This window comes from Hesperophylax consimilis, chromosome 17, assembly GCF_061612785.1.
Source record: "Hesperophylax consimilis isolate HC1 chromosome 17, BYU_Hcon_1.0, whole genome shotgun sequence".
In the NCBI taxonomy this organism is placed as follows: domain Eukaryota; kingdom Metazoa; phylum Arthropoda; class Insecta; order Trichoptera; family Limnephilidae; genus Hesperophylax; species Hesperophylax consimilis.
The window spans coordinates 7,489,915-7,502,288 of record NC_142852.1 but is presented as its reverse complement, the minus strand read 5'-3'; the positions used below and the strand labels follow the sequence as shown (position 1 = coordinate 7,502,288).

The following is a 12,374-nucleotide window of genomic DNA, read 5'->3' as shown; positions in this document are numbered from 1 at the left end:
TTCTGGATAAAAGGAGAGAGGCTCCTTTAGATAGCTCTCATTTCAGAAGATTGGGTGGCAATTGGCCGACATGAGAAATGCCCATCTTGTGCACGACCCCAATGAGACACAGCCTGCGCTCTCTCTGCCTCTTTAACTCTGCTCCTCCATCAATAGGATATGGTGCTCCCACAGCCGTTGTATCCACATAAAGCCTAATAAAATGAATAGGGCCTTAAAGAGTCGGTCACGCAGACCACCGAACATGTGATCAACGAATGCCCGCTCAATTCATTCCCTGCCGGAATTGATGGGGTCCACAGGGCGACGTTTGATATATTCCTATTCTTCCAATATCTCTGTCAGCCTTCCCATCTCTCTAGAACATACTTCCTAAATACACAAACTCATCCACCTGCTCCAAGTATTCCTCGTTCACAACGTTGTGCAGCGTTTTCCAGTGTCTTCAATTCAATATAATATCAGTGTTTGACCTGTCTCGTGATTCAAACATAATAAGTTGTTTATTACTTTGCAGATACTGTGCCAAGTTACCTTCGGACTCGTTCACGCGCCTGGTGCCACTGTGGGACACGGAGGCAGTGATGTATCGAGGGACGTTGCTGTACGTTTGCAGCATTCGTCTCCCCATAAACTGTCCACTGAAGTGTCAGATCGTGGTGAGTCATAACATATTCTTCTTCTGGTGCGCTCTCTTATTAGACCTCGATTGTTGCAAGCTGCTAAAACACACTTTTTGGCAATGTTTTTTTCTTACATAAATCATAGCAGGCGGCTGGCTGGTGTTAAGAGGGAATTTAAACCTTATCGCCGTCTACATTAGTAGTGTTATTGTTAACAGCCTGATTCCGAATGTTACACGGCGTTGTGCATCGCCTCAAGTGGGAACTTTTTAAGTGGGAAATGGGAATTTCGTAAGTGGAAACTTTTAAAATGAGGAATGGGAATTTCTTAATTGAGAACTTCTTAAGTGGAAACTTCTTAAGTGGGCACTTTTTACATGGGGAATTTTTAAGAGGGAACTACTTAAGTATAACTTTTTCAGTGGGAACCTCTTATGTGGAAACTTCTTAAGTGAGTACTTCTTATGTGGGAACTCCTTAAGTGGGAACTTTTTTAGTGGAAAATGGGAATTTCTCAGGTGAGAACTTCTTAAGTGGGAACATCTGAAGTGGGTACTTCTTACGTGAGAAGTTCGTAAGTGGAAAATGGGAACTTCTTACGTGAAAAATTTTTAAGTGGGAACTTTTAAAAAGGGAAATGGGAATTTCTTAGTTGGGAACTTCTTAATTGAGATCTTATTTAGTGGGAACTTCTTAAGCAAGTTTCTCAGTATTCTGATATTTTTGTATTTTTTTGCATTCCCTTAGAAAAACTGCAAGAAATACTTGTGTATTATATCGCCACCATATCTTTCTACATTCTAGGGTCACCCCATGCCAACTAGAGTGCTGGCCCGACGGATAGCCGCCTTGCAAGTCTGCCGGGCGCTGCATTTAACTGGAGAATACTTGTGTATTATATCGCCACCATATGTTTCTACATTCTAGGGTCACCCCATGCCAACCAGAGTGCTGGCCCGACGGATAGCCGCCTTGCAAGTCTGCCGGGCGCTGCATTTAACTGGAGAATACTTGTGTATTATATCGCCACCATATGTTTCTACATTCTAGGGTCACCCCATGCCAACCAGAGTGCTGGCCCGACGGATAGCCGCCTTGCAAGTCTGCCGGGCGCTGCATTTAACTGGAGAATACTTGTGTATTATATCGCCACCATATGTTTCTACATTCTAGGGTCACCCCATGCCAACTAGAGTGCTGGCCCGACGGATAGCCGCCTTGCAAGTCTGTCGGGCGCTGCATTTAACTGGAGAATACTTGTGTATTATATCGCCACCATATCTTTCTACATTCTAGGGTCACCCCATGCCAACTAGAGTGCTGGCCCGACGGATAGCCGCCTTGCAAGTCTGCCGGGCGCTGCATTTAACTGGAGAATACTTGTGTATTATATCGCCACCATATGTTTCTACATTCTAGGGTCACCCCATGCCAACTAGAGTGCTGGCCCGACGGATAGCCGCCTTGCAAGTCTGCCGGGCGCTGCATTTAACTGGAGAATACTTGTGTATTATATCGCCACCATATGTTTCTACATTCTAGGGTCACCCCATGCCAACCAGAGTGCTGGCCCGACGGATAGCCGCCTTGCAAGTCTGCCGGGCGCTGCATTTAACTGGAGAATACTTGTGTATTATATCGCCACCATATGTTTCTACATTCTAGGGTCACCCCATGCCAACTAGAGTGCTGGCCCGACGGATAGCCGCCTTGCAAGTCTGTCGGGCGCTGCATTTAACTGGAGAATACTTGTGTATTATATCGCCACCATATCTTTCTACATTCTAGGGTCACCCCATGCCAACTAGAGTGCTGGCCCGACGGATAGCCGCCTTGCAAGTCTGCCGGGCGCTGCATTTAACTGGAGAATACTTGTGTATTATATCGCCACCATATGTTTCTACATTCTAGGGTCACCCCATGCCAACTAGAGTGCTGGCCCGACGGATAGCCGCCTTGCAAGTCTGCCGGGCGCTGCATTTAACTGGAGAATACTTGTGTATTATATCGCCACCATATGTTTCTACATTCTAGGGTCACCCCATGCCAACTAGAGTGCTGGCCCGACGGATAGCCGCCTTGCAAGTCTGCCGGGCGCTGCATTTAACTGGAGAATACTTGTGTATTATATCGCCACCATATCTTTCTACATTCTAGGGTCACCCCATGCCAACTAGAGTGCTGGCCCGACGGATAGCCGCCTTGCAAGTCTGCCGGGCGCTGCATTTAACTGGAGAATTGGACGATAATCTGATGCCCATAGGTGAGATCCCTCATTACCAACACTCTTGATTCCACATACATATTTTCCCTTCGGATCAGGAACTAAAATGAGGAGTCAATTTCTGGAACCCTTCATATGGTCTCTGGTTTGATCTGCCCTACTTTCATGGTGATAAATATGATCTAAACAGTGTTAGAAAGAGAAAACACCACGCTTTATATTCAAATCAAGAAGTTAACAAAAAAAAGTTAGTAAAATTTTAATATTTTACCACAAAAGAATTAAAATGGACACCTCTATGAAGCCAAAGATTCCAACCGAAATTTGAGAAAAATTTATGAAAGTTTGTTTATTTTTTTTTTATATGAAATGACAAAGAAGCGCAGTGACAGTAAAGTTTATAGTACATCGGTAAAATATTAAAATTCAGTTTTCATATGTTCAGATATATTTAATTTATTTGATTTTTATTGCAAGTCACACACAAGTTCTCCGACCTTCTAACAGCGTATTTAAGAAATATAATGGCCGAATAATTCTAATAAGAATACAAGAAGTATCTATATAAATTTGAATGGAAATTAATGTTCCATTTAGCCCTTTTAGCACGCGCTCTGCCTCTAACACTCGCCTGTAATCTTATATCTCTATCCCATTTGAATTTCGTAAATCCAGTTTTGTATTGGAATGTTAAGGCCCGATCGGCTAAATATTTGGAACATGAAACACGTCCAAAAGGCATTTTTTGTGTTCTTCGTTATTCTACTTGAGTAATCAATATTGTTTTACCTACCGGCCTGAAGCAAGTTTGAATAAAGAGTAATTATCATTGAGATGGTTCCATTATAACTCAACACACCTTTAAAGAGTTATATAAAGTCATTAAAAATGATGAAAAAAAATAAAATTTAAACCTAACCTAACCTAACCTACTTAACCCAGTAAATAATGTTTTTGTTTCATCACTTATACTAAGATAACAACATACTGAGATAACTTATACTGAGATAACAACAATACTATTTGACAGTGCAAACGTCAACAATTCCTCTCCAGTCTAAATAATAAAAATAACGTTCTTACAGTAAATCTGAACACTAAAACAACACATAATATTAATAATAAGTGCTAACTTTATTAAAATAAAGTGTTAAAACTGCAGTTTTTTTTAGTGTCCCAGTGCCAAAAGTTCAAAAACGGAAATTAAATACGCCTATACTAAATACATATCACTCTACCTTGCGTCAGCGTAGTTAAACCAGTGGTCCTGAAACGGAGTTCAATTATTTATATAATAAAAAATAATAATATACAATGGATGTCCAATCATATATCTCAAATGCAGAAAGGGCAGTCAACGCCATAAACAAAGTGCTTCTTGACCCTGGAAATAAGTTCAACAAGGACCAAATCCCTAAAATTACACCCATAGCATGCGAAATCTTAGCAGCAATTGGCAGCATGTCGGCAGCGGTAGCTGCCAAAACTGGTGCCTTGGAAGGAGAACTGCGGGCATACAAAGATATTCAAAAAATTATTCCATCTCAAAACAATATTAATATCTGTGAGGTAATCCACGAAATGAACGAAATTACGGAGAGGTCGAAAAATATAATTTTGTGCAATGTACCTGAAAGTGCAAAGGTAACAGCTACTGACAAAATCTTGGATGACCAAACTGCAGTAACGGAAATAATTTCCAATATAGATATACCTGCAAAAAATAAAATTATTAAAGTTTACCGATTTGGTAATAATAATAATAACAAGCCAAGACCAATTAAAATCCAGTTTGAAGACTCCCAGACAGCTAGAATACTACAAGGAAAAAAACATCTCTTAAAGAATAATGTATGCATTTACTCTGACTCGACCCCAGCACAGCAAAAGCACCTAATGGACTTACGGACAGAACTTGAAAAACGTAAAGCCAATGGAGAAACGGACATAACTATAAAGTATATAAATTCGTCACCTAAAATAGTCAACATCCATCCAAAAAACCGAGTATAACTAAACTGAAAATATACTACCAAAACATCCGTGGACTACGAACAAAACTAGACGATCTACACGCAGCTCTTCCGTCCCATCATCATGACGTATATGCACTTACGGAAACCTGGCTTGACTCTGCAATAAAATCATCTGAACTTGGACTTGCTAACTACAAAATTTTTCGTTGTGACAGAAATGCCAGATCAAGTTCAAAGTCAAGAGGTGGAGGTGTTTTAATAGCAATTAAACGAAAGTACTCATCTAGGAAGTTACCGACGAAAAACAACAACATTGAACATTTATTTGTGCAAATCTCTACTGGAATGGAAAAAATTATTATTGGAACCACCTACCTACCACCACTCTCCGATATTCAAACATACAGAAACCATTGTGAAGACGTTGCACATCTCTTGTCAAAATATCCAAACTCAAAACTTGTTATTCTTGGAGACTACAACCTTCCAAATCTAAAATGGGAATCCAACGACAGCGGCTACATCACAAACGAAAGCGAAAATGACAGGGCACGAGAAATCTTGGACACAGCAAATTTTTTAAACCTGTACCAGCACAATTTCATCTATAATAATAACGATCGCTTACTAGACTTGGTACTATCAAACATCCCTAAAATATCTGTAGAACTGTCTAATGATCCGCTCCTACCTGCCGACAATCACCATCCTCCCCTATACACGAAATTAAACATACCCCGTGATAACGATGCCAAACCTGAACAAAAAACTCTGAACTTTAAACGAGCAGACTTTGACTCAATTAACTGCCATCTCTCAAATATAGACTGTTCTTTTTTGTGTGATGAAAATATTGATAAATCTTTAGACATACTTTATTTTACATTTTCTAACACTATTAAATCCTATGTACCTTTTTACACGCCGAAAAAGTATACTTACCCAGTTTGGTTCTCATCGGAGCTAACTGCCTCTCTTCAGCAAAAAAAAAGACAACACAAAAAATTCAAACAAAGCAAATCCATAGCTGATTATATAAACTTTAGGGAAACTAGGAAAAAATGTAAAGATCTTTCTAAACATTGCTACAAAATGTACATAACTACCATCGAGAATAATGTTTTTAAATCCAAAAATCTCTGGAAATTTCTAAAAAAAATAAACAATGAAAACACGGATTACCCACCAATAATGCAAATGAATGGAATCAGTGCAAACAATACACAAGACATTGTAAACCTTTTTTCAGATTTCTTCAAAAACGTATACGATGACGAAACCCCCGATGATAAAATACCCGAATACAAATTTAGTAATACTACACACTTAACAAATTGCCATATCACACAAAAATCTTGCGAACAGAAATTACTTTCCTTAGACACTGAAAAATCTGCTGGCCCAGACAACATTCCACCAATATTCCTTAAAAAATGCTCCAATGCATTATCTAAACCGCTTACAGTACTATTCAACCGCCTCTTGTTCCTTGGATATTTTCCAAGCCGCTGGAAATCGAGCTTCATTACACCTATCCTCAAAAAAGGAGATGACACTGACATAACCAATTATCGCCCCATTTGTATACAGTCAGTACTTTCTAAGCTTTTTGAATCAATGGTCCTTGATGAAATCTATCCCAAATTAATAAAACTAATCAACCAAAAACAACACGGTTTTATCAAAGGTAGATCAACCGCAACTAACGTAACAATATTTCAAAACTTTATATTAGAATCTTTTGCAAAAAATAAACAAGTCGACTGCATATATACAGACTTTTCAAAAGCATTCGACAAAGTATCCCATAAACTACTAACCCGAAAACTATTTGCCCTAGGAGTAAGAGACAACATGCTAAAATGGTTCACTAGCTATTTAACTAATCGTAAACTATTTGTTAAAATAAAATCTTTGCTATCGAAAGCTTTCTGTGCGACCAGTGGCCTACCGCAAGGTAGTCACCTTGGTCCCGTTTTGTTTCTCATTTTCATTAACGATATAACAAATTGCTTCGACGATGTCGAGGTATTGCTCTTTGCTGATGACATCAAGCTATACAAAAAAATAACTGATGTAAATCATTGCCAAATACTACAATCAAATATTGATAAGTTTAAAGATTGGTGCGTACAAAATAATCTGTTTTTAAATGTAGACAAATGCAAAACCCTGACTTTCTGCAGAAATAAAAATCCTGTTTTATTTGAATATTCCATTAACAATACAGCTTTAGAAAGAGTCACGGAAATGAGAGATCTCGGAATTATTTTGGATGAAAAACTAAGTTTCGCCAATCATATCCACCAAATTGTAAACAAAGGCATGAAAACACTAGGCTTCGTATTAAGAACAACTAAAAACTTTAACTCCATACAAGCCATTAAACTGTTATACATATCTCTAGTTAGAAGCATAATTGAATACAACTCAGTAGTTTGGTCTCCCTCTTACAAAATTCACATTAACAACATTGAGCGAATACAAAAAAAATTTCTGCGTTTTATAAATTTTAAATTAAATATCCCACTAGAAGACTTACAATATCATTTCTTATTAAACACTCTAAAAATACACACATTGGAAGACAGGCGTAAAATAAACGATTTAACTTTTTTATTCAAGATTCTAAACTCTAAATTCGACTGTTGCGAACTTCTGCAACTCATAAACTTACGAATACCTACAATAACAACACGACAAAATACACTATTCCACTGCAACACACGTAAGCGAAATTACATTGCGAACTCCCCAATACAACGGTTTCACACTATGGGAAACCAATACTTAGGTGATGTCGATATATTTAACATTAACTTTGCGAATTTTGTGGATTATGTAAAAGACCTATTTCAATACTTTTTTTGTTATTAGTTTTTGGGGTATTATGCCGTGTTGCGCTAACTCCTTCTTTAGCCAACGTTTCGGACAGCATTGCAGTGTCCATCATCAGGGCAGATGTCTTATTTGGATAAGACATCTGCCCTGATGATGGACACTGCAATGCTGTCCGAAACGTTGGCTAAAGAAGGAGTTAGCGCAACACGGCATAATACCCCAAAAACTAATAACAAAAATACTTTTGGCCGTGAAAATCTTAAATCATATTATTTCAATACTATTCCTAAATGGAAGTTATATTTTTGTAAACCAGTCAAATCGCTGTATTTTTTAATTTATGTTCTTGATATTTTTAATTTTGTTTCTCGCATATACTTATGTAATTTTATTTTTATTATTTCTTTCTTTTCTTTCTTATGTTTCAATACTGTCATTAAATTTGTACCACCCACATGTAAAAGCCCTCTGGGCGTTAAATAAATAAATAAATAAAATCACTTTCGATGACTTTATATAACTTTTTAAAGATGTGATGAATTATCATTTTGATGATTTATCCAGACACCCATTGAGATAGTAACGTTTCTTTGGTCAAATTGTATAATAATTATTCCTTATCTATATAAGTAATAATGAAAATGTTCGTTTGTTCAATATCTTAAATCTCCGAAAATGCTTCACCGATTACTTTGAAATTTTCACACAACGTTGAATTCAAACATGCGTACGTTTATATACCTATATGACAGGTAAAAACATGCTTTTTTAAGAAACAGTGCCATCTGTTGGACAAACGTACTTTTCTTGAAAAACAGCGCCATCTGTTAGACAAACATGCTTTTAAAAAAAAAAGTGCCGTCTGTTGGACGTAAAAACAACATGCGCTATTGTTTCTTTATCTGCACAGACAGACTGAGCCACAGAAACACGTGGCGGGGTCCGGCTAGTTTGAAATAAACAAAATACACGGTTTATAATTAAGTAGGTAGGTCTTTAAGTACCTACTTACAAATCTTACGTTTTCTGTTTTGTACGCGAGGGCTACTTACTGTTCATAGAATTACATAGTAGTAAGTTTAGTAATAAAAAAAAGTTCTTACCAAACTCATATAATTTGGTCCTTCGAGCCGGATTTTACCACTCCAATGGTATACTATGATATGTACTTAGTATTGAAGGAACAATTTAAGAAATAGTTACTATTATTTACTCTGCAGATCGCAATACAAGTACTTAGTAATACTTGTTTATTTAGTTTTCTTTTATGAAATAGTTGTGTCTCTAGGTAAGGAGAATTTCAAGGCGCTGGATCCTGATTGGCTGAGCCTGCCGCCGAGTTCTGATCTGACCGGCACCCTCGACAGTCCCAGTGAACCCCGCCCTGGCACCACCAAGCGGAAGCAGTACTACTATAAGAAGGTAGGATCATTTACCTAGCGGGGCGGCACTGAGAGTATATTCTATCTCTGCAGTTGTTCAGAGCTTTTCAGAGAGTTAATTTCACACGGATTTCCCTATATTAACAAAAGGATTGCAATCTTTAGAGCTCAGGCTTCGGGTGGGAATGCTGTCTTGTTTTACCGGTATTTTAATGGAAGATGCTCCGAAAAACTAGCTTCATTGATACCTACATTATCGGTGCATAGTTGGGAAAATTCCAAATGTGCACTCATACATTTGTACACGGTTAACGTTTGTCATTTGAGAACGATTTGTATCTACGACTCGACTATGGAATGATTTACTGGCCTCTTTGTTTCCTCTCCTCAAAGACACCCTCTACACAGCATCCCAAAGGATGACGTGGGCTCTGAAGGAAATTATTTTCCTCAGGGTTTCCGGTGTGGAGTAAATAAAACGTAATAATAAATTATGTAAAAAAAAAAAAAAAAATTATGCATCCCCCTAATTGGGGTATATTGTGAGGCTGAAAGTAGTTGGGAAGAGGAAGGTGGGAAAGTAGCTGGCTATTCAGATCGGGTCACCAAACATGGCTAAAGCCATTTCAGGACAAAGGTGACTGTTCGAGGAACGAACAAGGGTTGGGATAGCCGTATTTTAAAGGGCTATTCCACACAGATAAAGCACGGATAAAGCCTATGGCTTATGACAGGCAAATGCGATAACACAATTTGTAAGGTTAATTCACAGTCAGCTTATCGGGTGGCGAACGAAATCTGCATCTCGAGAATCATCTGTCAGCACTGGAGCCGTGATCATTGTACGGTAGCACTCGTTATTTTTAATTAGATTGCGATAAAATACGTTTAAGGGATTATTCCGATAAATAACCGGCGATAGTAACACACTGGTTTTGACAGGACGAACGTTTTTGTGCGATTGTGCGGCTCACGGCACTCCGTGGTTATAGCTGACGTGTGTGAATTTAAACTGCACAGTTCAAATTCTGACCATACTATTGGCTAGCACACGCCCTGTCAAAAGCAATTGGCGTGACGGAACAGTGACAGTTGATTGTAGTTTTGCGACTGTGCACTACAAAATCCTTAACAAGTTTTTGGGGATTTGGTAAGGAGACAATGAAAGGTGGTGATTTTAATGTCGCAGCGTTTATTTATAATCATTTGTGAGATGACTCCGCATCGATGACGATGACGGCCGTGGAGTTGTCGAGGCGGTAAAGACGGTGGCTCGACACCGCGTTGGTGGAGACCAAACTGGTGGATGTGCTCAGCACTGGCGAAGACGTGTATTCTTCGTGGAACTCCAGTGTGAAACAGGATAGGCGAAAGTATAATTGACCTGGTCCGTGCCAAGCCGGGCGTGATGAGTAGGTTTCGTGGCATGTAGCGCCGCGGTGGAGTAATGGCGGGGCACGATGCGGGTTCCGGCCGGCTGCTCAGTAGGCAGCGAGCAGTCGCAGATCTAGCAGATTGGTCACCATTAGACAATAATAACATCTGTCAAATACCACTTGTCCGAAACTGACTGCAATTCCGGTGTCCTGAATGTGATAGTAGCCTACAACAGATACCTGTCATGGATAAATTAATTCGATATCTCCAAGAAAAAGGCAAAGACTTCAAAAAACAACAAAAAATGAAATGCACTGTAGATGTGATAAGTGAGCTGAGCGTTCTGCAATTCTGTGCAAAAAAGTGTTATTATGAATTTATTCCTGAACGTAACTTGCCAGAACATCCTGTACAATGAAAGCTATACTATGCAGAATAATGCTTGAAAGTGATAAAAAGCATTATGGCCCCACCCTACATCTCTGAACTATGCGTCCCGGAAAAAACTGGTCTGAGGCAGTCAACTCTTAGATCAGCAACATCATCAGCTGTAGGCAGACTGATAGAACCTAAGCGCAAGACAAATACTAAGTTTGGTGATCGCGCTTTCGGAGTATCTGGGCCGAAGTCTTGGAATAAAGTCCCTCCGGAACTAAGATCCATAACAACTCCAACAGAATTCAGGTCTAAACTAAAAACTTACCTTTTTAAGCTGTCATAACCTTAAATTAAATATACCATTCCTGAGAGAAAGTCCAGTTATATCCAATTTTCCAATTATGTCCTAAATCCTGTATCTAAATTTTGCTAATTAACAATCAGTTAATGTTAATTAATTGTTAATCTCAAGTGACCTACCAGGTAAGTATTGTACTGTATTTTATCCCCATAAATAGTTAGTAATATCAAAGATCACTGTAGAAATTTATTATAAATTTATACAGCGCCCTGGAGGTGAGTTTGCACAAAAACGGCGCTATACGAGTCATCCAATTATTATTATTATTATTTATCAATTTAAGACAAAACAACATAAAAGTTCTCCGTCTTGGTAAGCTTTCAACGGATAAAACTGCCATCGCCCAGTTAAATTAATCCTCCAAACGCAAGGCATTGAAATATCTTAAGAATAAAATAAACTTAAAAAACAAAACTTCATCAAATCAGATCAACCCCAATGCAACTACAATATTCAATTGAACTAAGAAATGAACCGCACTGAAGAACAGAAGAGGGAGAAAGTGATTTGTCTACCAAATATGTTAAAGGATACCCATAATAACAAAAATTTCAAGAAACAGTTACATAGTCAATATGTCAATATGAACTTACGCTCTCTAACACGGATATTTGATTTTGTTCTTGGATTAACTTGTTTTGAACTCAATTACTGTTAAACTTGTTGTGAAATCAGATATGAATAAAGCAACATTTGTATTCGTAATGATGGTCTTACACCAGGGCTATACTGAGAGTATCTTCCACTTATTTTAAATTAATAAATTGTGAAATAATACGAATCCATTAAGTAAAATTTACTTGCTCATGCCGGAAATTTGCCTGCGAAGCATCGTAACCATTTAACCATGGAGATCATAAAATGACAGCAAAAAGAAAAAAGCCCCATGTTGGGCGCCAATTTAAAAAAAAATTCCAACGATTTTGTCGTATTTCAGGTGGCGCATTCGCTGTCCGACTGCCGGCCGCGCCTGGGCGTGCCGTGTCTGGCGTACGAGGTGCGCGCCGTGCTGGCCGTGCCGCTTCCCGAGCGTCACAACACGCGCGGCCGCAAGCTGCATCCTCCCCAGGCGTACAAGGAAGGGTTCGCCATACTGACAAGCCGGCCTATACATCAGGTTACTTTTATTAGCATAATTACTATTTTCTTTTTTTAATTACTTAAATTTATTTTTATTAAAATTAATTAAAACTTTTTAATTTATTTGAAACT

The 12,374-nt window shown here is 38.5% G+C and overlaps 1 protein-coding gene across 1 annotated transcript in view; it reads left to right on the top strand.

Annotated features, from left to right (window-relative positions):
* Dcr-1 (Endoribonuclease Dcr-1) overlaps window positions 1-12,374 on the top strand; it is a 111,841-nt gene that overhangs the window by 33,941 nt on the left and 65,526 nt on the right. The window contains exons 13-16 of the mRNA XM_089641762.1: window positions 518-659; window positions 2,781-2,886; window positions 8,953-9,086; window positions 12,100-12,279. Of these exons, the coding sequence (XP_089497888.1) occupies window positions 518-659; window positions 2,781-2,886; window positions 8,953-9,086; window positions 12,100-12,279 (562 nt within the window). The remainder of the gene's footprint in view (window positions 1-517; window positions 660-2,780; window positions 2,887-8,952; window positions 9,087-12,099; window positions 12,280-12,374) is intronic.